General features: G+C 44.9%; 1 protein-coding gene across 1 annotated transcript in view; it reads right to left on the bottom strand.

Annotated features, from left to right (window-relative positions):
* The window catches only part of WDR88 (WD repeat domain 88), a 41,865-nt gene that overhangs the window by 15,338 nt on the left and 552 nt on the right, over positions 1–25,975 (bottom strand). Inside the window, 5 exon segments of the mRNA XM_025914723.2 lie at positions 3,977–4,106; positions 5,763–5,901; positions 8,434–8,497; positions 9,705–9,793; positions 15,413–15,523. Coding sequence (XP_025770508.2) covers positions 3,977–4,106; positions 5,763–5,901; positions 8,434–8,497; positions 9,705–9,793; positions 15,413–15,523 — 533 coding nt within the window.

Genomic DNA, 25,975 nt, shown 5'->3' with positions numbered 1-25,975 from the left:
GACAGTGTGGAGCCTGCTTAGGACTCTCTCTCTCTCTCTCTGTCTCTTCCCCTCCCTTGTGCTCTTTCTCTCAAACATACATACATACATACATACATACATACATATATACATACATAAAAGTAAATAAATAAGTAAATAAATAAAAACATTTTAAAAAAGAGATTATGTCTGAAATTTTACCAATTTGGCAAAAGACATAAATCTTCAGATTCAAAAAGCTAAGTGAAACTCAAGTGGGATGAACCCAAAAAAATCTACACCCTGACACATCATAATTAAACTTCTTTTCTTTTTTTAATTTTTTTTTCAACGTTTATTTATTTTTAAGACAGAGAGAGACAGCATGAATGGGGGAGGGGCAGAGAGAGAGGGAGACACAGAATCGGAAGCAGGCTCCAGGCTCTGAGCCATCAGCCCAGAGCCTGACGCGGGGCTCGAACTCCCGGACCGCGAGATCGTGACCTGGCTGAAGTCGGACACTTAACCGACTGCGCCACCCAGGCGCCCCAAACTTCTAGCGCAAACCTTGATCTAGGGGTCCTGAGTTCAAGCCCCACACTGGGAGTAGGGATTACTTTAAAAATATTGAATTAAAAGGGCATCTGGGTGTCTCAGTCAGTTAAGTGTCCAACTCTTGATTTCAGTTCAAGTCATGATTTCACCTTGCAGAGCCTTCTTGAAATATTCTCTCTCTCTCTCTCTTCCCCTTCTCCCTTTCAAAATAATAAACTTTAAAAATTAAACTAAATAAACACATCATTAAACTTCTGAAAACTTAAGACAAAGAAAAAAATCTTGAAAGCAGCAAGAGAGAAATGGCATCTTATCTATAGGAGAAAAACAATTTGAATGGCAGTGGATTCTTCATCAGAAACCATGAAGATCAGAAGAAAGTGACATGACAGATTTCAAATAAATGGAAAAAAAATGTCAACCCTGATTTTTATATCCAGCAAAAATATCCTTTAAGAATGAAAGGGGAATCAAGACATTTTCAGATTAAGGAGAACTAAGATAATTTGTTGCCCTCAGAAGTATTCTAAAAGAATACCTGAAAGGAATTTTTTTTAAACAGAAAGGAAATGGGGAAAGAAGGAAACTTGGACCATCAGAAAGGAGGACAGAACATGGTAGGCAAAAGTATGGGTAAATACAATAGACTGTTCTCTCTGGAGTTTTCTTAATTATGGTCGACATTTGAAGCCAAAAAAATATCACTTATTTATACTTACGCCCTGTAAGTTTCCAAATAGGTTGAGACTGAATTTTTAAAATCCTTTAGCAAGACCAGCTAAGATAATTTGCAGGACCCAGTGCATGATTAAAATGCAAGGTCCCAGTTCCTCCAAAAGCTATAGATAGTATTAGCATATGATCCAGAAAGTCCACTCCTAGGTATATGGCCAAAAGAACTGAAAGCAGGGACTTGAACAGATATCCATCTGCTAATGTTCATGACAGCACTATTCACAATAGCCAAAAGATAGAAGCAACTCAAGTGACCCTCAACAGAGGAACAGATAAACAAAATGTGGTACATACAAATAATGAAATATTGTTCTGTCGTGAAAAAGGAATGAAGTTCTAATACACGCTACATGGGTGAATTTTACAAACAGGATGCTACATGAAAGAAGCCAGACACAAAAGGTCAAGTAATGTATGATTGCATTTGTATGGAACATCCAGTACAGACAGATTCACAGAGCAGAAAGTAGAATACAGGTTGCCAGGGGCTGGGGTTGGAGGGAGTGGGGAATTATGGTTTAACGGACACGGGGTTCCTGTTTGGGTAATGAAAGGTAATGAAAGACAGTGGGGATGATTGCACAATATTGTAAATGTAATGAATGTCAGTGATTAACTTTAAATGGTTAAAATGAAAATTTTACTTTATGTGTAGTTTACCACAACTTAAAAGATAACAATGTGATAGCCTCCAAACCACTGTTCACTTGAAATGGGTGAATTCTCTGCTGTGTGAATTATATCTCAGTAAAGCTGTCAAGAGAGAAAGACAGGCAGGAAGGAAGGAAAGGGAAAAGTGATGGCTTCTGGGGAAACTGAATGGTTACAAGACAGGTAGAAGACATTTTTCACTATATATCCTTTTGTTCCTTTTAAATTTTGTACTGTGTTGCATATTTTACATCTTCAAAAAGTAAATTACATATTTTTGAAATAAAAACATGCAAGGTCCCTTGTTCAAAAACTAAGAATTTAAGGACGTTGACAGCAGAGCATTAAATCAAGTGTGGGGCCCTGTGTGGGGCCCTGTGTGACTTTAGAGGCTGCAGCCCTGTCACTTGTCACCAAGAATCTTTGCCTTTATATTTTCTTGCTAAAAACTATTTCCAAAAAAAAAAAAAAATCACACATTTGGGTTGATCAAAAATACCAATAGGGTGCCTAGGTGGCTCAGTCAAATTAAGCTTCCAACTTCGGCTCAGATCATGATCTCACGGTTTGTGAGTTTGAGCCCCATGTCAGGCTCTGTGCTGACAGCTTGGAGCCTGGAGCCTGCTTCGGATTCTGTCTCCCTCTCTCCCTCTCTCTCTCCCCCCCCCCTCTCTCTCTCTGCCCCTCCCCTGATCACACTCTGTCTCTCACTCTCAAAATGAATAAATATTTTTTTAATTAAAAAAAAATTTTTTAATACCAATAGAGGGGTGCCTGGGTGGTTCAACAGGTTAAGCATCTGACTCTTGGTTTAGTTCAAATCCTGATCTCACAGTTCGCAGGTTCGAGCCCCGCATCAGGCTCTGGGGTAATAGTATGGAGCCTGCTTGGGACTCTCTCTCTCCCTCTCTCTCTCTGCTCCTTCCCTGCTCTCTCTGTCTCTCTCTCTGTCTCTCTCTCGCTTGCTCTCTCTCTCCCTTTCTCTTCAAATAAATAAATAAACCTAAAAAAATACCAATAAACATTTTGCTTGTTTCCTTTTCCACCTCCATGGGGAAAACAGAACGGAGTGGACTATGACACTTGCCCATAGCTGGAGCTGGCGGCCACCTCTGCTGTCTGCACCCCACCCCCCACTGGGCTAAGGAGGCATTCCACAGCGCCCCCACCCAGGTTTCCATGAGAGTCACTCTCAGTAACAGCACGTGTTGAGCACCCATTGTGTGGCCTGAGCTAAGGACCTACCTCACTCAGATGTTACCTCTGCTCGGTTTGCAGGTGAGGAAACTAAGGTCCAAGGTCACACAGGATATGAACCTGCACACTCTTTTTTTTTAATTTTTTAATGTTTTTATTCATTTTGGAGAGACAGAGAGAGACAGCACTAGCACGGGAGGGGCAGAGAGAGACAAGAATCTGAAGCAGGCTCCAGGCTCTGAGCTGTCAGCACAAAGCCCAACGTGGGGCTTGAACCCATGAACCATGAGATCATGACCTGAGCCAAAGCTGGACGCTTAACCGACTGAGCCATCCAGACATCCCTGAACCTGCACACTCTTGACCCCTGGCCAGACGCCCATGGGACAGCCTGGCCCAGTCCAGCAAGGCTCCTGACTGAGCAGAGCAGACAGGGTGACAGGGCACATACACATTCTGGGATCCTGACTCCAGGGCCTGTTGGAGAGGACTGGCCCCCCCGCCTGGTGGTGGCCACCTGACAGGTAACCCTTGCAGTCCTGGATTATCAGATCTTCCCATTTCACAGGAGACACTGGAAATTCACATTTAGGAGGGAGGTGGGGAGGCTCTGCACAATGTTTTCCAGCGTTGGCTCACATGGAAACAAACGCACCTGAGGCCTGTCCCTGCCCAGAAGCCACAGCTAGTGGTGTCCCCCCGCCCACCTCCCTCCTTCACTTTCTCCATCTCCAGCCTCCTCCGAGCACCTGTGACCAAGCTGGGGATGCCCCATGTGGATGCCAGCTCACAGCTGAAGGTGTGCGGGCCAAATCCAGGAGGGTCTGAACGGGGACTCCAGCCCACCTCTCTGCTGCAGGATGGGGCCCCCCCTCACTTGGTGATGGTGAGCAGCGTGGCTTGGGATGTAATATCCCAGATCTTGATGCTTTTGTCCAATGAGACGGAAGCCACCTTCTGGCTGTCGGGGTCAAAGCAGCATGCCGTGAGAGACCGGCTGTGATGATCTGAGGCACAGGGAAAGCGACTCATCACCTGACATTCCACATTCCAGGCCACGAGCTCCACATGGCCCAGAAGCTCACACTACTCCCCCAGACTGAGACAGTACTACAGAAACATGAATCCCAGTTTCACAAGGGACTCCTCACTTGCACAGACATTTCCCAGGCGCCTACTGTGTGCCAGGCTAAGAAGAAGAAGCACGAACAGAGCTCCCGGTCTGATGGAGAGACGCCCTGTGCAAGCTACAACCCACAGGTGTCAGGGGCCACGAGTGGTCATGGTTCCTGGCCAACAGATGGCTGGCCCAGCCCTGACAGGTCGAGGAGGGGCGCTAAAAGTTAGCAGGGGAAACAGAATAGGAAGAGGGCTCCCAGCAGAAGGAACACGTGCACAGGCCTGGAGGTTGGACAGAGCGTGGAAAAGTGTGGGGTGCAACTAGAACCTGGAGGGGGAGGACGGGTAGAGGATGAGGGGACACAGGAGAGGGGAGGGGCAAGCCATGGGGCCGTGCACACGCCACAGATCTGTGCTGATAAACATAAACACAAGGTGCACATGGGAAGTAGGACTGGGATGTGCACACACACATGCCCACACACACTCACAGAGGTCGGGAAGGCCACCCAGTAACATGTTGTTCATAATAGACACCCCCACGGAGGAGACAGGACACACAGAGCAGCCTTGTGCTTTTTACTTTACATAGTTACCAAATGTTTTACAACGATTGCATATTTTTTAATGTTTTATTTTGAGATAACCGTCAACTTGCATGCCCTTGTGAGGAATAACACTGAGAGAGCCTATGTGCCTGTCACCCAGTTTCCCCCAATAGAAACACCTTGTGTAACTATCACACGGTATCACAGCCAGAAAATTGACATCTGATGATTATTATCTTTATTAATATATATGTATTTTTTTAAGTTTATTTTGAGAGAGAGAGCACAAGGGAGAGGGGGAGAGAGAGAGAGAGAGAGAGAGAGAACCCCAAGCAGGCTCCGTGCTGTCAGCCCCATGCCAGTCTCAGGGCTTGATCCCACAAAGTGTGAGATCACGACCTGAGCCGAAATCAATCGACTGAGCCTTCCAGGTGCCTCTTTCATCTTTATATTTTAAAAATACATATAAAAATACTATAAAGGCTGAGCCTCCGCTCAGTAAAAGATTGGGCTTTAAACGTCTGCATGACATTGGAACAGAACACTTTTTCATTTATTACAAACGGGGTTAATCATAAAAGCCTTAACCGATGATGGTTTTAGCTACTGGTGTTCTACCAATGAGTGTCTATCTGTAATGATGCCGCTCATTACAGCTTCACCAAATAAGGCAATCAAAAGTCACTGTCAGGGGCACCTGGGTGGCGCAGTCGGTTAAGCGTCCGACTTCAGCCAGGTCACGATCTCGCGGTCCGTGAGTTCGAGCCCCGCGTCGGGCTCTGGGCTGATGGCTCGGAGCCTAGAGCCTGTTTCCGATTCTGTGTCTCCCTCTCTCTCTGCCCCTCCCCCGTTCATGCTCTGTCTCTCTCTGTCCCAAAAATAAATAAAAAAACGTTGAAAAAAAAATTAAAAAAAAAAAAAAGTCACTGTCAGTTAAGTGACAAGCAGCTGTTACCATCGCAGACAGAACAGAGCAGGGAGCCCATGCAAACTCACTTTTGATGTGTGACACAGTGGTGGCGTTTTCCGCATCTGTTATACAGATTCCGCGATCCACGTCCAAGGCTGAGACCACGTATTTGCCATCAGGAGAAAGCTTACAGGAGGCTATGAAGGTTTCATGGTTGATCTTCCACTGAATAGGGCAACAATCAAAAGGTTGTTCTCTCTCTAGCCCAGCTGTCCAGTAGAACTTTCTGTGATGACAGAAATGTTCCATCTAGGCACTATCCAATATACTAGCCTCTGGCCACATGTGGCCGTTGAGTACTTGCAATGGGCTAGTGCCGGTAAGGAACTGAATTTTTAAGTTCGTGTAGTTTTACCTAATTAAATTAATAAATGCAATTCATTAAGCTGTCTCCAGGACAGATGGACAAGGACAGGTAGAGCGGCTAGTGGAACTGGCAGCAAGGTTCTAGTAATGACCAACTTCACTCCTGTTCAGTTTGGTAAACAAGTGTTTATTAAGTATCTGCCATGTGCCCAGCACTGTGGACAAGACACTGCAGCCCAGTCCCTTGGGCATCTCACAATCCCTTGGGACAGGCTGGCACCAAACCCCAAGAAGGGGACACTGAGCTGCTCCACATTCTAGGAAAGGAGGATCTCTCTGTAGGTTATAAATTATGGTATTGCCATTGTGACAGCTTTAAAATATGCCCGCAAATCCTTTGACAGTCCTCCCTCCAAAAGGTGCAGCCTAATTCCCTACCCCTTGTGTATGGGCTGGACTTGGTGACTCATTTCTAATGAATAGAATATTGCAGAAGTGACAGCATGTGACTAGGTCATAAAAGAAACCATAGCTTCCTCCTTGCTCTCTCTTGGATCACTTACTCTGAGGGAGTAAACTCAAGCAGCCCTATGGAGACACCCAAGTGGAGAGCAATTGAGGGCTCCTGCCAAAAGCCATGTGGGTGCACCATCTTGGAAGATGAGCCCCAGTTGAGCCTTCAGATGACCTTAACCCCAGATGACATCTTAACTGTGACTTCATAAGAAACTTGAACCGGGGTCCCTGGGTGGCTCAGTTGGTTAAGCGTCTGACTCTTGGTTTTGGCTCAGGTCACGATCTCATGGTTCATGAGTTGGAGCCCCACATTGGGCTCTGTGCTGACAGCATGGAGCCTGCCTGGGATTCTCTCTCTCCCTCCCTCTCTGCCCCTCCTCTGCTCTCTCTGTCTCTCAAAATAAATAAACTTAAAAGAATTTTTTTTTAAATAAGAAACTTGAACCAGAACCACCCAGCTAAGTGGCTCCTAGATTCCTGACTGTCAGAAACCACGAGATAATAAGTGTTTGTTGTTTCAAGCTGTTAAGTTTTGGCCTAATTTGTCAAGCGGTGGTGGATAACTAATTCAGCTCTGTAGTTGGCAAGTGGCATGGATCATTGTGCAATAAAAATAAATAAAAGTACTGTAAAGAAGTTTAAAGAAGAAAAAGAAAAGCATCTCAAATAGAAAAACTGGCTAGAGACAAGAGCAAGAAATTTACAAGAGAAGAAATAAACATTTGGAAAAATGCTCAAAGTCAGGAGTAATCAATGTTCGTCTCATTTTTCATCTACCCAAACTGGCTAAAAAAAATTTTTTTTAAATCATGATATCTGGCATGAAGAGGGTGAGCTCTCTTCCAGTGCCTTGGATATGAGTTGGCACAGATGTCTAGATGACAATTTTTAAAACGCCATGTTTCTATATCAAATTAGCAGTCAAATCCAGCTCTATTTCCTTAAAAATATTGGATCCTAGGTATCAAAAGTTATATGCAAAGCTTCCTCATTGTAGCATTGTTCATGATAGGGAAACGTGAAAACAGCCCCAGTGTCCCATAACGGGATGGTGAAACACAGTCTGACTTATCCATACCACGGAATCCATGCATCCATTACGAAGGATGACATTGGTATATACGTACTTACCCATTTGTTTTTAAGTGGTGAAAAAAAAAAAAAAGTCAAGATCCAGAAGTATGCACAGGATCATGCCATGTTGTTAACAGAACATACTTGCCTGTGTTCATATGGAAATGTACGCAGACACAGGAAAGGAGATACCAAGTTATTAACTATCACCTCTGGGGTTTTTACAGTGAAATAAACTGATCTTTGCACTAAGAAGAAAAGAGGAGCAAAGGGGAGCATTCAGGAGCTCCCTGGGGAGCCCCTTGGGCAGGGCCAGGGCTACCTGGGCACCAGACAGAGAGGGAGTCTCAGGCTGGTTTGGATGGATGGATGGATGGATGGATGGATGGATGGATGGTGGCCCCTCCAAGACGGGGAGAGGACCCTCCCCTGGACACTCGTGCTTTGACCACGTGGCCTTTGTCCCATGGCCTCAGCTCTGCTTCCCGCCCCATCAAATCCCAACACCCCACAGAGGAGGGTCTCTTTCCCTGTGCAGTTCCCTCAGCCTTGAATTCGATGGTCCTTTCTCCCCGACCGCGAGTGACCCTTGCTTCTTTTGGGTATCCAAACTCTTCCCATCCTTCCAGCAAAAGCCCTAAGAAGCTTTCCTTCCCCGACACCCACCCGCCATCATCTGGTGTCCCTGAGACAACCCTCCTTTTCTGAAAGACTGCTTTCCCTTCCCACCCCAGACCCAGCCCAAGGCCCCCAAAGCCCAGTCAAGACCCCGTGCTGCCACGCTGGGCGGGGCACACTCACCAGCAGCTTGCCTGTCTCAAGGTCCCAAGCCCTCACTGCTTTGTCATAGGACGCTGCAATAATTCTGCCAAGAAAATGACCCAGACAGTTATGGCTGCAGGTTCTATGGGGAAAAAAAAAAAAACCTGGAAATTTCTTCATAGAAAATTTCTATAACTTAGGACCAAGGTTGCAAGTAATACCTGGATCTTTCTCGAGATGCTCCCGGCCCCCTCCATGAGCCTCACGGAAAACAGACAGACCCTAATACCGAGGCATTACCGCATGCCCTTCCTGAATCCCTCAGCCACCCAGATGTGTTCTTTCATATTTAGGGCATTAAAGGGACCGTGTCTTCTCTTCTGGGAATGACTGTCTTCTTCTGAGGGGATACCTACGGCTCACACGGACCCACTGTTTCCTTCTCTGCTCACGTCTTGTTACAGGAAAACACTTTGGCAGCTCACTTTGTTCTGAAATGTTCTCTTTTACACCTAGTAAAAATAACATAGCTGTACCTTTGTACATAATAATATACATGTATCTTTCTTCCGTTGCGTGCTTCCGTGGTAATCTGTGTCCCCCATATCACGTAATGTTCCAATACTAGTTTTTACTAGTTTTGTAACTGCTGGATAAAAATAAATCTAGGGGCGGCCTGGGCGGCTCAGTTGGCTCAGTGTCTGACTTCGGCTCAGGTCATGATCTCACAGCTCGTGAGGTCAGGCCCCGTATCGGGCTCTCTGCTACCTGCATGGAGCCTGCTTTGGTTCCTGCCTCCCTCCCACTCTGCCCCTCCCGAGCTGTGATTTCTCTCTGTCTCAAAAATAAATAAAAACATCAAAAAAAAATTTTTAAGTAAATCTATTTTAAAGCAAACCCCTTGTTTTAAAGGCCCATTTCACCTGCTCATGAGGGGCTTAAGCAAATGTCTCCCAGAGGCTCTTGTGTGCACGCGGCTGCCTCCGAGCTGGGGCGTGTCTGCCTCCATTTCCCCTGTGAGATGCTGCCTGGGCCTCAATGGCCAGTGACCCCTCGCAGCGTCCACAGCCCATGGGTGTAACTATGGGAAGAGAATGCAGACTGGCTTTGTCTTAGCCACAATACTTGTTGTCTTTTTAGCGCTTTGAATTTGCAAAGAGTTGTCACATCCCCTTGACTCTTACAGCGAAACATGGAAACCACGGGGACATATATGGGAGAACGGGAATGTATCTGCCCATAAAACAGAAAGTTGTCCCTGGCCTGCCTCCTCACTCCTCCTGACCCGTGTAAGACGAGGGAAAGGTCACCTTTTGCTGTCAGCCGTCACGCTGCACTCTAAAACAGGAGCATTGGGCCTGTGCTCAAAATCCCGAATGACTGAGCCATCCACAGCATCCTCAAATCAACAGGAGAGAGGGAGAGAGAGGTCACTGAGCCGTTGGTGCAAGTCATGAACTGAGCTCAAGGGCAGCCCCGAGCTCGTCTAAACGGCAAAGTATGAGAACCTGTGGTCTTATGTCCCTCACCTTGCTCAAGAGGGCAAAAGGACTTCCCAGCCTCTTCCCCAGAGCAGCAAGGACACCCTGCCACCCACAGTATCCCTGGGAAACTCCCCCTCAACTGCACAGGCACCAGACGGCAACGGGCCACTCTGGGGACAGAGCTGCAGACAATTTTCTCCAACGCTACTGGCCGAAGAGGCTTTGCAGAATCCGCAAGACCTTTCAAGAACTTTTTAGAAGTTCACACCCTTTGACCCGGCAATTCTTCTAGTCAGAACTGTGGTCACAAGGACTTAAGCATGAAAGGGTTCGCCACGTGGGTGAGAGGGGAGGCTAAACACCCGGGGTACCGGTCACCGTCACCTCGGGGGAGCGGCTAAGACCAATCCCAGCATGCCAGCAGTGGGGCGCCAGCAACTGTTAGCATGTCGACGGTTAGTAACTAGAGAATAGGGGCGTCTGGGTGGCTCAGTTGGCTGAACGTCCAACTTCAGCTCAGGTCATGATCTCGTGGCTCGTGAGTTCGAGCCCTCTCTAATGTCAGTGTAGAGCCTGTTTCAGATCCTCTGTCCCCCTCTCTTTGCCCTCCCCCACTGTGCTCTCTCTCTCTCTCCCTCAAAAATAAAGATTAAAAAAAAATAACTACAGGGGCACCTGGGTGGCTCAGTCAGTTAAGCATCCGACTTCAGCTCAGGTCATGATCTTGCTGCTCGTGGGTTCGAGCCCTGCATCCGACTCTGTGCTGACAACTCAGAGCCTGGAGCCTGCTTTGGATTCTGTGTCACCCTCTCTCTCTGCCCCTCCCCCGCTCATGCTCTGTCTCTCTCTCTCTCTCTCTCTCTCTCTCAAAAATAAATAAACATTTAAAATTTTTTTAAAAAATAACTAGAGAATATGATGAGAACAAAGCCAGGTAAAAACTAGATAACATGAGGGGAATAAAACAGGGTGCCGAAGTGAAAAGTGCCCATTATGGCAGAGATGAAATATTTTCAGTAAGAAATGTGCCAACATGGGAATGCAAGCCGTTGCAGCCACTCTGGAAAACAGTATGGAGGCTCCTCAAAAAACTAAAAATAGAACTACCCTACAACCCAGCAATTGCGCTACTAGGCATTTATCCAAGGGATACAGGTGTGCTGTTTCGAAGGGACACATGCACCCCCATGTTTATAGCAGCACTATCGACAATAGCCAAAGTATGGAAAGAGCCCAAATGTCCATTGATGGATGAAAGGATAAAGATGTGGTATATATATACGATGGAGTATTACTCGGCAATCAAAATGAATGTAATCTTGCCATTTGCAACTATGTGGATGGAACTAGAGGGTATTATGCTAAGTGAAGTTAGTCAGAGAAAGACAAAAAGCATATGAGGACTTTAAGAGACAAAATAGATGAACATAAGGGAAAGGAAACAAAAATAATATAAAAACAGAGAGGGGGACAAAACATAAGAGACTCTTAAATATGGAGAACAAACAGAAGGTTACTGGAGGGATTGTGGGAGGGGGGATGGGCTAAATGGGTAAGGGGCATTAAGGAATCTACTGCTGAAATCATTGTTGCACTATATGCTAACTAATTTGGAAGTAAATTTTAAATTTTTTTTTCAACGTTTATTTATTTTTGGGACAGAGAGAGACAGAGCATGAACAGGCGAGGGGCAGAGAGAGAGGGAGACACAGATTCGGAAACAGGCTCCAGGCTCTGAGCCATCAGCCCAGAGCCCGACGCGGGGCTCGAACTCACGGACTGCGAGATCGTGACCTGGCTGAAGTCGGACGCTTAACCGACTGCGCCACCCAGGCGCCCCTTGGATGTAAATTTTAAAAACTAAAAAATAAAATTAAAAAAAAAAGAAAGATGCCAACAGCTTTTCGGGATAAGCAGGGGTGGAAAGTCCCCTTGAAAAACAGGTTACTGGTAAGATAATGAATTCCTAGAAAGGTCTTGAGTTGCTAGGTGAAAATATGATGCATGGTTCAGGAGCTTCAGGCCAACCAGGGCAGGCCTGTGACAATACTTCCTGATATGCAGAAACCACTTTGCATGAAGAGCCCAAGTCATGCTGGGGCAGGGGAGGTGGGGGGCAAAGGACCCTGTGTCAGGGGTCCCCAAGACCACCCCCAGGTTCAGTGATCCTCCAGGATTCACAGGGCTCCACAAATAGTCATATCCATGCTAAGATTACAGCAAAGGACACAAAGCAAAATCAGCAAAGGGACAGGGGCATGGGGTGAAGTCCAGAGAGAACCAGACACAAGCTTCCAAGAGTCTCTCCCAGTGGATCACACAGGACATGCTTAATTCCTCCAGCAACCAGTTGTAACAGCACGTGTGATGTGTTGTCTATCGGGGAGGTGTGCCTGAGTCTTGGGGCCCAGGGCTTTGGGGGGATTCTCTGGCATACACCAAATCCAGACTCCAGAAGCAAAGCAAGTGCTCAGCATAAACCACATGGCTTGCACCAACAGGGGTTTATGGGTACAGTGAGCCCTCTTTGACACTTGGGGGAAGTTTCACGATTGTAGGATACCATTTACCAGTCCAGCTCCCAGATGCCGGCCAAGCCAGCCTCACCAGCAGTCTCAGACCTGCTATGTGAACTCTTTTCTGCACAGACCCAGACCCTCAACCCCTGTTCCAAACAGTGGGCTTGTGTTTGGGTAACCCAGCAGGCCCTAATCAGAGGCGGGAAGAGACACCAGGAATCCAAAGAGGAACACGCCAGGACAGGACACACCCAGGCTGCAGCCCCCCTGGCAGGTGCATTGCTCTGGCACAAACACAGAACTAAGCAAATGATCACAGTGGGGCTTGGGACTGCAGTTTGCGCAGCGCCCCCGGTCAGCTAAGGGCAGCACCGGAAGGAACCAGTGTCCATGGGGTCCATGTGCAACTTCAGCATTCAGTAGTGACACCTTATGGCCAAGAGGAGGAACGACTACAGGCCGATAACCCTCTTGGAAAATGTGCACCTCTTAGAAAATGTGAAGGGAATCCTTTGGCAAGAGATCTATAGCAAACAAGCCAGATTTTGTTAGTGAATTCCAAAGACGGTGGGAAAGTCTCTGTTTTGTACTGAATGTTTCTTGAAATGAATGGGCCATTGGTCAGGGCCATGGGAAGGAAATAATTGAAAGCTCCCTCTTCACCTAGCATTTGGAAGCAGGAACCCCTCTGTGGACTCAGATAATTCAAGGCAGGGATACTGGTCAGACTTCAAATGGATGGGAAAGAACGGGCACCAAGAAATGGTTGTAAAAATAAGGCAAATGTGATAATATCCGTAGCCCAAGTTTATTGTGGTTATGTAAATAGCATTTCTTTATGGTCTCAATTTCATAAACATGCATATCTGTGTGTGAACAAGAAAGAAAAATAGACATATACTCCTCCAACATTTTCACAGCGATTAACTCCAGAGTCGTGAAATGATGGCTCTCGCTTCTTCTTTGTACCGTGAAAAAAACACCAAAGCTGTTATCTCTTAATGACTAGAAAGAGGTGTGCCCATACACTAGAGGGATGTCGCGTGCAGGATAGAGAGTGATTTCATCCCCACTGCTTCTTACAGGTGTGGACTTTCCAAATTATTCACAATGGTCCACAGTGAGGGTGAAGGGAGCTTTCAAAAGATTAAATCAGATGTTTGGGTTCCGGGCGGAGCTGAGAGGAGGGATGGGAGATGGGAGGTGACGGGAATGGGAAGAGAAAGGAGAAGCAAGGGGACATTTTGGCCAAGATACTGCGACGGGAGAAGGCAGTGTGCGGGGCAATGGCTGAGTCATCTACCCCAGGGAGGGTTCGAGAATGTCAGCTGTGCAGGGGCAGGGACAGCCACAGGAGGAGGCAGCCAAAGGGCAAAGATGGGGAAAAGAGAACCAGGAGGAGGAAAGAGGGCTTCTTGGAGGAGGTGCCAAATGGCGCAGCCAAGACAGACAACTGGCGACTGAGGGGGAAGAAAGGAGGGAGGGCAGTGACCTGGAGAAAGTGGCAGAAACCGGCAAGGCCGTGAGCGAGGCTGGTATCAGGACACTTGGACAGGTCGAAGTGACCGCATCCTAGATACAGCAGCATGGACTAGGCAGCCAGGCCGCTGTGGGGAACCACAGACATCTCAGTGGGTGGTCTTTAATCTTGGGGCAAGAGAAACAGGCATATTTCCTCTTTCAGAGACAAGAGATTTTTGGCCCAAATAGACAGAAACTCCTGTGACTCCCTCCACTGGTGCCGAAGGCAAGAAGAAAGTGGCAAAGATGTGCAGCTGGCCAAGCAGGAGGCACACCTGGAAAGCTGCCCTCTTGCTCCCCTGGGTGATGACAACGAGCAAAGCCCCCTCGCCATCTCACCTCAGATGGTTGAGAAGCGGTTTGAGGCTCTCAGAGGAACCAGTTTTCCCAGAAAGAGATTTGGGGCTGGGAGAGTGGATTTTCTAAGGGCCAGAGTAGAAGTGAGGAGTGGATGTCTGCTGGGACCAGGAATTGGCCGGGCAGGCCCCAGGGTAGCCCCTGCATGCAGCTGGACCTGGAAAGTTTCAAGGAAGCCCCGGAGGTCATGTAACCACCCAGGGTCACAGAGCTGAACCACGTGGACAATCCCCAAACCCTCCTGCTTAATCTGCCTGGCCTTGGTGCCCACTGATGACACAGAAGGTGACTTCTGTGGTCATCTGGAGGGTGAGGGGCTATCTTCCACCTGATTACCCAGGCCAGAACCCAGGAACCAGCCCAGACTTACTTCTGTCCCCTCCCACCCCTGAAGCCAGAGGAGACGGCAAAACTCAGAACGGACTGTCCTCCCCCATGGGCCAAGCCCCAGCCACACAATCATCTGTGGCCTGGCTCCAATGGCCATTGTCCTCTCCCATTCCTGCTCCCTCATCAAACCCCCGTGATGGGCCAGCATTCCCCCAGACAGCCCTCCCAGGGTCACTGGCTATGCGCAGAGGCTTTGGAAGAGTTCTCAGTGCCATGTCTCCGCAACCTCACGTGACCATCACGCCCCTGCTTCCTGAACCTTGGGGCACTGATCCGTGCTCCAGCCTGCCCCTTCCAACCACCGCTCATGGACAGGTCCCAGGCCTGGCCACTTTTCTGTCCTCTGCGACCACCTAAGCCTGGCCATACCATCTCTATGGATGAAAGTGAATTTTCCAAATGAGAAGGAGACCCAAAGAGATGTCACAGCTCAGAGATCTCAGGCGCGCCCTAGGCACCACTGGGGCCATCCCACAATAGGTGGGGAGTTCCAGCGCAGTGGTCCCTGCCCCCTGCTCCTCCTGCTTCCAAATCAACAGGCTGACTACAATAAACTCATCTCTCTCCACTGGCTTGACACTAGGGCAGAACCCTCACTTTGCTTCTTTTTCTTGCATTTTGCGCAGAAAGTTCTTTCCAAATCTTTGGGATCCTTGAGTGTCTGGGAACTCAGTATTGGCGATCTCTCCACAAGATATGGGAAAGCTTATGGGATATTTTCATCCCACCTAATGCCGGGCCACCTACCCACAGCTTCACAGTGCAGTCATAGGAGCCACTGAGGAGCTTTGTGTCATCCACACAGAAGTTACAGGAACTCACAATGTGACTGTGTCCCTTCATAATTTTAAATGGGATCTGAAAAAAGGATAGATTGAATGAGTTCAGCAAGTTACAAAATACAAGATCAACATCAAAGAGTCAATTGTTTTTCTATACACTCACAGTGAACAATCTGGGGGGAAAAAACCCTAAGAAAAGAAATTCTTTTTTAAAAAAATTATGTTCAAGGGGCGCCTGGGTGGCGCAGTCGGTTAAGCGTCCGACTTCAGCCAGGTCACGATCTCGCGGTCCGTGAGTTCGAGCCCCGCGTCGGGCTCTGGGCTGATGGCTCGGAGCCTGGAGCCTGTTTCCGATTCTGTGTCTCCCTCTCTCTCTGCCTCTCCCCCGTTCATGCTCTGTCTCTCTCTGTCCCAAAAAAAAAAAAAAAAAAAAAAAAGGTTGAAAAAAAAATTATGTTCAAGTTAGTTAACATACAGTGTAGTCTTGGCTTCAGAAGTAGAACCCTATGATTCATCTCTTACATATAATACCCAGTGTTCACCTCAAAAAGTGCCCTCCTTAATTCCCATCACCCATTTAACCCACCCCACTCCAGGAATCCTGTTTGTTCTCTGTATTTACAAGTCTCTTATGGTTTGCCTCCATCTCTGTTTTTTCTTCCCTTCCCCTATGTTCATCTGTTGAGTTTCTCAAATTCCACATGAGTGAAACCATAGCATAGCTGTGTTTCTCTGACTGACCTATTTCGCTTAGCATAACACCCTCCAGTTCCATCCACATTGTTGCAAATGACAAGATTTCATTCTTTCTCATCACCGAGTAGTATTCCATTGTATATATGTACCACATCTTCTTTATCCATTCATCATTCAGTGGACATTTGGGCTCTTTCCATAATTTGGCTATTGTTGATAGCACTGCTATAAACATTGGGGTACATGTGCCCCTTCAAATAAGCATTTTTATATTCTTTGGATAAGTTCCTAGTAGTGTAATTGCTAGGTCATAGGGTAGTTCTATTTTTAATTTTTTGAGGAACCTCCATACTGTAGAAAAAAATCCATTTATAAAGGCATCAAAACAGGAATAAATTTAACAAAAAAGTATAAAACTTATACTTTGAAAATCACAAAGCATTATTGAAAAAAGTCCTAGCAGACCCAAATACATGGAAAAGCATCCCATATTCATGGATTAGCTATTAGCTTACTATTGTTATAAAACTTATACTTTGAAAATCACAAAGAATTGTTGAAAGAAATCAGAGCAGACCCAAATACATGAAAAATCATTCTACACTCATGGATTAGCTGTTAGCTGTCTATTGTTAAGATGAAAATACCTTCCAAAATGATCTACAGATTCAGCACTATGCTGTCAAAATTCCAGCTGAACTTTTTTTTCCAAAATTCATAAGCTGATCCTCAAACTTACATGGAAACTCAAGCAAAGCAAAACAGCCTAAATAATCTTGTAAAAGAACAAAGCTTGAGTACTCACAATTCCCACTTTAAAAACTCAGTACCTACAAAAAGTGACCGTTATCAAGACACTGTAGAACTGACATAACAACAGACATATAGGTCGATAGACCTGAACTGAGAACCCAGAAATAATCCCTCATATTTTAGGTCAATTGCTTCCTCAACAAGAGTGCTAAATAATTAAAAATGGAAAGATTAGTCTTTTCAACAGATCATGCAGACACAAATAAGATCCACCTGCAAAAGAACAAAGTTGGACCATTGCCTCACGCCATATATAAAAATGAACTCAAAATAGATCAGAGTTCTAAATGTGAGAACTAAAGCCACAGGCTCTTAGAAAAAAACATAGTTGCACATCTTCCGAACTTGCATTAGGCAGTGGTTCTTTAGCTACAATACCACAAGCACAGGCAGCAGCAACAATGACAAGGTAAAGTGGACATTATCAAAATTGAAAATTCTTGTGCTTCAAAGGACACCATCAGGAAGGCGAAAAAACCAATCCACGCGATGGAAATCATACAAATCATATATCAGATAAGGGACTTATCTGATACATAATACATAAAGAACCCTTAAAACTCAACAATAAAAACACAAACAACCCAATTTAAAAATAGGCAGAAGATCTGAATAGGCATTTCTCCAAAGAAGATATGTCAATGAGCTCCAGTACATGGGAATGTGCTCAAAAATCAGGTAATAACAAGTGTTGGCAAGAATGTGGAGAACTCTGAACTCTCACACATGGCTGGTGGGGATGTATAATGGTGCACTCCTTTGGAATATAGTTCAGTAACTCTTTAAAAAGTTAAAACATATGCATTGGGGCACCCAACAGGCTCAGTTGGCTAGGCGTCTGACTCTTGATTTCGGCTCAGGTCATGATCTCATGGTCCATGAGTTCGAGCCCTGCCTCAGGTTCTGTGCTGACAGCTCAGAGGCTGGAGCCTGCTTCCAATTCTGTGTCTCCCTCTCTCTCTGCCCCTCCCCCGTTCATGCTCTGTCTCTCTCTGTCCCAAAAATAAATAAAAAACGTTGAAAAAAAATTAAAAAAAAAAACTGAGAACAAACTGAGGGTGGATGGCGGGTGGGAGGGAGGGGAGGGGGGGAGGGGGGAGGGGGAGGGGAGGGGGGAGGGGAGGGTGGGTGAGGGGTATTGAGGAAGGCACCTGTTGGGATGAGTACTGGGTGTTGTATGTAAACCAACTTGATAATAAATTTCATATTAAAAAAAAGAAAGAAACCTACTTCAGATATAAAGACAAATACAGATTAAAAGTAAATGGATGGAGGAAAATAGACCACACTAAATCAAAAGAAAGCAAAAGTAACTACATTACTTTCAGACAGAGCAGACTTCACAGTGAGGAAAAGTTATGTTATCAGGGATAAAAAGAGGCATTGCATAATAAAGGGGTCAATCCTCCAAGAAGATACAGTAATCCTTAACATGTATGTGCCTAACACCAGAGCATCAAACTATGTGAGGCAAAAGCTATAAAATTGCAAAGAGAAACCGAGGAGTCCACTATCATACTTGGAGACTTCAACACTGACTCAGAAAGGAACAGATCCAGCGATCCAGCAGGCAGAAAACGAACAAGGACATAATGGAACGCAACGCAACCACCAGTCAACTGGATATAATGGAGATCTACAGATGACTTCATCCAACAACAGCAGGATAGACATTCCTCTCAGCTTCATAAGAAACATTTACCAATGTAGACCACATTCTAGGCCATAAAACACACTTTAACAAATTAAAAAAAAAAAACAGAAATCACACAATGTCTACTCTCAGAACACAATGGAATTAAATTGGTAATAAATAACAAAAAGATGATTGAAAATACCAAAATACATGGAGACTAAACAACACACTTCTAAATAACACATGGGCCAAAGAAGAAACCTCAAGAGAGGTTTTTAAATATTTTAAGCCAAACAAAATTAAAACATGACTTATCAAAATTTGTGGGATGCAGTGAAAGAAGAACTTAGAGGGATATTTATAACGTTGAATGCACATATTAAAAAAGAAGAAAGACCTAGAATCAATCATCTAAACCTGCACCTTAGGAAAATAGAAAAAGAAGAGCAAATTAAATCCAAAGTAAGCAGAAGAAAAGAAACAATAAGAATTAGAGCATAAATCAATGAAATCAAAAGCAGCAAACTGATAAAAATCAATGAACCCAAAAACTGTTCTTTAAAAAAGATAAGCCTCTAGCCAGGCTGACTAAGAAAAAGAAAAGAGATAACACAATACGAATATCAGAAATGAAAGCTAGATCCTATGCATGTTAAAAAGATAATCAAGGAATACTATGGAAAACTATTTCTACAAATTTAATCACCGGAAATGAAATGGACTAAATTCAAGTTTGAAATGAAATGGACTAATTCCTTAAAAGACACGATTTACCAAAAGTCACACAAGAAAAAAATAGACAGTTTGAATAGCTTTTTATCTAATAAAGAAATTGAAATAGTGACTAATTACCTTCCAAAACAGAAAGTTGCAGGCCCAGATGGGTTCACTGGTGAATTCTACCAAACCTTTAAGGAAAAATTATACCAATTCTCTATAATCTCTTTCAGAGGATAGAAGCAGAAGGAATACCTCCTAACTCATTCTGTGAGGCTAGTATTACCCTAATACCACAACCAGGTAATGACATTATAAGAAAATTAATGACCAATATCTCTCATGGACATAGATGCAAAAATCCTCAACAAATATTAGCAAATGAAATCCAACAGTGTATAGAAAGAATTATGCATCTTAACCAAGTGGGATTCATCCCAGGTACGCAAGACTACTTCAATATTCAAAAATCAATTAATGTAACTCATCACATCAATAAGATAAAAAAGAAAAATCACATGATTATATCAATAGGTGCAGAAAAAGTATTTGCCAAAACCCAATAGCCATTTATGATTTAAAAAACTCTCAGCAAATTAGAAATAGAGGGGAACTTCTCAACTTGCCAAACACTATCTACAAAAACTTATAGTCGGGGCACCTGAGTGGCTCAGTCAGTTGAGCTTCTGACTTTGACTCAGGTCATGATCTCACAGTTCATGAGTTCAATCCCCACATCAGGCTCACTGCTGTCAGCACAGAGCCCGCTTCAGATCCTCTGTCTCCCCTCTCTCTCTACCCTCCCCTGCACATGCTTTCTCTCTCAAAAAATAAATGAAACAAAACAAAAAAACATACAGCTAACATCATACTTAATGGTAAGAAACTCAGTGTATCCACTAAGATCAGGTATGAGGCAAAGACTCCTCTCAACACTTCTTTTCAACATTGTACCGGAAGTTCTAGCTCATGCGATAAGTCAAGAAAAGGAAATAAGAGGTATAAGATTGGGAAGGAAGAAACAAAACTGTCTTAATGCACAAATGACATTATCGCTTATGTAGAAAATCCAAAGGAATCAACAAAAACTCCTAGAATTAATAGCAGCTTTAGCAGATCATTCAATCACTTTTTGCCATAACAGAAATGAACAAGTGGAATTTTAAATTAAATACATGGTATTATTTACATCAGCACCCCCAAAATTAAATAGTTAGGTATATATCTAACAAAATATGTACAAGAGCTCTATGAGGAAAACTACAAAACTCTGATGAGCAAAATCAAAGAACTAAATAAATGGAGATATATTCCATGTTCATGGATAGGAAGAATCAATAGTGTCAAGAGGTCAGTTCTTCCCAACTTGGTCTATGGATTCAATGCAGTCCCAATCAAAATCCCAGCAAGTTATTTTGTGGATACAGACAAAATGATTATACAGTTTATATGGAGAGGCAAAAGATTTGGGAAAACAAAGGTTAGAGTACTGACACTACCCAGCTTCAAGACTTACATCTAAAGATACGATAATCAAACAGTGTAGTATTGGTGAAAGAACAGAGAAATAGATCGAAGCCTAGAGAGCCCAGAAATAGATCCACATAAATAAAACCAACTGCTTTTTGATAAAGGAGCAAATTTAATACAATGGAGAAATGACAGGATTTCCACAAACGGTGTTGGAAAAACTGGATATCCACATGCAAAAAATAAAAATAAAATAAATCTAAACATCCACCTTACATCCTTCACAAAAACTTAAAATGTATCACAGACCTAAATGTAAAATGCAAATTTATAAACCTCTTAGAGAATAACATAGGAGAAGATCTAGGGGGTCTTGAGTATGGCAATGACTCTTTAGGAACAATGCCAAAGGTACAATCCATGAAAGTAATAATTGATGAGCTGGACTTCATAAAAATTTGAAACTTCTGCTCTATGAAAGACAGTGTCAAGAGAACGAGAAGACAAACCGAAGAGTGGGAGAAAACATTTGCAAAAGACACGTCCAATAAAGGAATATCATCCAAAATTGTCAAAGCTTAATAAGAAAATAAAGAACCCAATTAAAAAATGAGCCAAAAACTTTAACAGACACCTCACTAAAAAAGATATACACACAGGTGGCAAATAAGCATGTGAAAAGATGTTCCACATCATATGTGATCAGGGGGTTGCAAATTAAAACAACAATAAGTTACCACTGCACACATAATGGCCAAAATCTGTAACACTGACAATACCAAATGTTGGCAAAGATGTGGAGAAACAGGATCTCTCATTCATTGCTGGTGGGAATGCAAAATGGTACAGCCACTTTTGAAGACAGTTTGACAGTGTCTTCTAAAACTAAACATACTCTTAACATACAATCCAGCAATCATACTCCTTGGTATTTATCCAAAGAAGTTTAAAAACTCATGTCCACACAAAAACCTGCTTTATCAACAGCTTTATCCATGACTGCCAAAACTTGGAAGTAACCTTGAAAAACCTAAAGATGTCCTTTGATAGGTGAATGGACAAATAAACTATGGTACATCCAAATAATGGAGTATTATTTCAGCGCTAAAAAAGAAACAAGCTACCAAGCCATGAAAAGACATGCAAGCCGTGGAAAAAAAAAAAAAAAAAGAAAGAAAAGAAAATCAGGAAACTTAAGTTCACATTACTAAGTGAAAGAAGCCAGTCTGAAAAGACTGTCTGCATCCACATATATGACATTCTGGAAAAGTGCTTGCCAGGGGTGGGGAGGTTTGGAGGGATAACAGGCAGAGCACAGAGGATTTGTAAGGCAGTGTGACTACTCTGTACGTACACAATGTACATAATGACTACATATGTCATTATACATTTTTCCAAACCCATACAGCGTGCAACTCCCAGAGTGAACTGTAATGTAAACTGTGGACTTTGGGTATCATTGAGGATCATTAATGGTTTTAAATATTTCATTTAGTGGGGCATGTTGATAATGAGAAGGGATATACAAGAAATCTTTGTATCTTCTCAGTTTTGCTTTGAACCTAAAACTGCTCTAAAGAATAAAGTGTGTGATATATATAACATGTATTTATTATATTCATATAGATTTACTTGTATTTATTTTTTATTTTAGAGAGAGAGAGTGAGTGGGGGAGAGGGGCAGAGGAAGAGAGAGAGAGAGAGAGAGAGAGAGAATCCCAAGCAGGCTCCACACTCAGCTCGGAGTTAGATGCCTGGCTGGATCCCACAACCCTGGGATCATGACCTGAGCCTAAATCAAGAGTCAGACTCTCAATGGACTGAGCCACCCAGACTCCCCTGTGTATGCGCTTTTAAATAAATGAGTACTGACACCTGCTGCACATGGATGAACCTCAAAAACATTATACTAAGGGGAAAAAGCCAGTCACAAAAGACCACATGTTGTTTGCTTCCCTTTCTATGAAAGGTCTAGAACAAGCAATTTTATAGTGACAGAGATTAAATTGGTAATTGCCTAGAGTTGAGAGGCTGGCTTCAGGTGAAATGGGGATTGACTGCTCATGAGTATGGGGCTTCAGTCAATGAGAGGTTCTACAGTGATTGTGGCTCTGGTTACAGAACTCTGCGAATACCCTAAAACCCCACACTTTGTATAGGTTACTTGTAAGATATGTGAATTACACCTCAATAAAGCAATGCTTTTAAAAAGGAGGGGGGATAGAAGGAGCAAGCCTGAAAAGGTCCACTGCCGCCACCACCACCCGCCTCCATGGCGCCGTATTACCCGGGGCCGGGGTGCATGTCCGGGATGTGGGGGTGTCGAACTGTGGTAGTGTGAAGGGACGCGAGGGAATGCGGGACACGGAAATCAGGGGTTTGGGGCTCTGCAGCCAGGCAGTGCGGAGATGCAGGGACTCTGTATGGGGTACCTCGCTAGCGAGGCGGGTTCAGCAGGAGGTGCAGGGGTTAGGGGAGGCGTGGCTACAGGGGTTGCAGAGAGCGCGGCGGTGTGAGGATGCAGGGAAGGAGGCATTTTTCGCCTCCAGGAAGCGCAGAGAGGTGGGACAGGGACTCGGCAGCCAGGGGTCGAGGCGTGCGGGCGCGGACACCCGCTTGGCCACCAGGGGGCGTAGGCAAGCCGGGCGGGCGGCGGGTCCTGGCGTCCGGCAGCCGTTGGGAACCAGCCGTGTCCCGGGGACGCGACCCCTCCTGTCGTCGTTGCGCGGGTCCCTGGCCCCGGGGCGGCCACCCCCAGCTCCCTACTCTGCAGTTGCCTCCGTCTCCAAACTCCCCGTCCTCTCATGGCAAAAACAGAGCTTTCATTATGGGCAAACAGACCAGCAATTGAGAGCGGCTGGCATCCCTCTAAACCCCAACGTCCTTTCCGGGGACCTTGGTTCCGCGTTTCTTCTGGGCATAGTACTTTCGGGGTTCATTAGGGATAGAGACCTCGAGGCGCTGCGGAGACGTTCCAAACACACAGGTACATATCCGGAGGCACGAACAAAATTGGCACATAGAGGACGGTCCAATTTTTGTAAAAACAACAACAAAAAGTCAGTTCTTTATGTGTGTAGCTTTCCTTCACTTGATCAACAGGTATGTTGTAGCCTCGTCGGGCCTTATCTAGGCGCTGTGGGGCCGGCGGGAACCGAGGGCGGAGAGCGAGCATCCGTGGGCACCGCAGGGACTGAACAGGCTCCTGCGCCCGCGCGCCACGGAAAGGGGGGCGGCCGTCCAACAGCCGGTACGCGGGGCAGCTCCCGGCCAGAGGCACTGCGCTTGCACCCTGGACGGCGGGGAGAGCCTCCCAGGAAGAAGGGACCCGAGGCCGTCCCTGCCTGGAGGTTCACAGGTCACAGGCGAGCAGGAGAATAGGGAGACGAGCCAGATGCGAAAAGGCCTGGAAGGTCATGGTCAGATCTCTGGACTTCATCTTAAATGCGCCAGGAAGCCACTGGTGGGGGTGTTGAGCCGATTCTTTTTTAAAATACCGAGAGCCATTCGTGTGTTGAGTGTGCATTAAATAAAAACCAAGAATGAAGCACTATCTATTGAGAATGTGCTTTAGCAAATCATCTCAGAGATTTCGATGAAATCATCTGGAACGTTATTAACTTAACATTAAGTTTTGCATTGTGCACTTTCCTTTTAAGGGGTCATTTGGTAACATTTTCATTGAGCTACACCACCACGTTAATCTCACTGTATAATCACCTCCAGATTGTATTGTTTTGAGTCATTACTCTCCACTGTTTATTCTAAACCGATCTTTCCCTTACCGGAGTTTTTCTTTTTCTTTTTTTCCCCGTTTGCTGGAGTGCTCCCCCGAGTAAGTTTGTCCTCAAAAAGAAGCATCATTCTGAGTCTTTGCAGGTCTAAAGAAAATATCTTTCTGTTGCCTTTATTGGGAATCAGCAGTTTGGTCAGGTAGAGAATTCTTAGGTCAGAAACATCCTCTGGGAAAACTTGGAATTTCTCAGCTTCTGTCATCTTAATGGGTCATAAAAACCTTAGGCCCAAAAAATCATAAGCCGTCTGAATGTGCATCCACAGGAGACTGGTCAAAGTCCTCAGGAAATGGCTAGCCAGTGGGATACTTCCATAAAAAAGAGCAAGGAAGATGTTTCTTTACTGATATGGAAAGATCTCTAAAATACCTTAAGTAAAAAAATTGAAATTAGGTGCATAAGGGGTCTAAGGTATGCTTCCATTTATGTTAGAAGAAGAAGAAGAAGAAGAGGAAGAAGATATACATATATGTGCTGGGAAATGCATAAAATAAAATATCTCTGTAAGGTTACAGAAGAAGCTAGAAACATTTCTTGCCTCAGTACAGAGATATGGGTTAATGGGGGCAAGGCTCCTAGGGAGACTTGTTTAAAAACAAATTATATCTATTGAATTGGAGTCTTGGGGATGTTCTACTGAGAAAAAATATAATGTCTGTGCTCTCCTTTAATTTCACTTAAAAAGCAGAACAAGTATCATGACTAAAAGCGTTGGCACTTTTAGTGCCATCAGCAATCCCCGTTGTGGGCTCCGCTCCCAGGTGTTCTGAGGGCGGGCCAGGAAGCCTAGCACCTCAACCTGATCCCAGGCTGTTCCGTCTGTGGTCTGTGGGCGCCACAGCCTCGCTCCTACCCTCCCCAGGCAGGCGAATTTTGCCTCCCATCTCGCATTGAACTGGACCATTTCTTTCCATGGGAACAATTCAGTCTTCCTCAACCCAGGGAGAGTCTCTTCACTGTTTTCCTTCGGTATTTCTCCTCCCCCTGCTCCCTCTCCCTCTCCAACACCTCCTGTATGTATATTGGCTCTTCTGGATCTCTCCGGCATGCATGACCTTTTCTCTCACAGTTCTAGTTCCTTTATATTTGTTCTTTGAGTCTCAGAGTATCCCAGGAGCTTGTTTTCTAATTTTGTTTCAGTGCTCTGCTCTGATTTTAAACCCTCCGTGGGGGGTTTCGGTGTGGAAATCCTTTTCTCATCCCCAAGAATTCTGTTGACAGGCCACCAGCCTTTGTTTCAATGCGGTGTCTCTCCAGCTATCGCTGAGAAGACAAAGTAGTGTTGGTAGGTTTTTATTTTTTTATTCTTCTAAGTTTTCTGTTGCTGCTGGAGCTAACTCTGTTTCATGGGCGTGGAGGGCTCCTTCACCGACCCTGGGGTATGCACTTGTCACCATGGGGA

This window comes from Puma concolor, chromosome E2 (genome assembly GCF_028749965.1).
Source record: "Puma concolor isolate L17-30 chromosome E2, mPumCon1.1.hap2, whole genome shotgun sequence".
NCBI lineage: Eukaryota > Metazoa > Chordata > Mammalia > Carnivora > Felidae > Puma > Puma concolor.
Note: the sequence above shows the minus strand (reverse complement) of the source record. Positions and strands in the feature narration are given on the sequence as shown.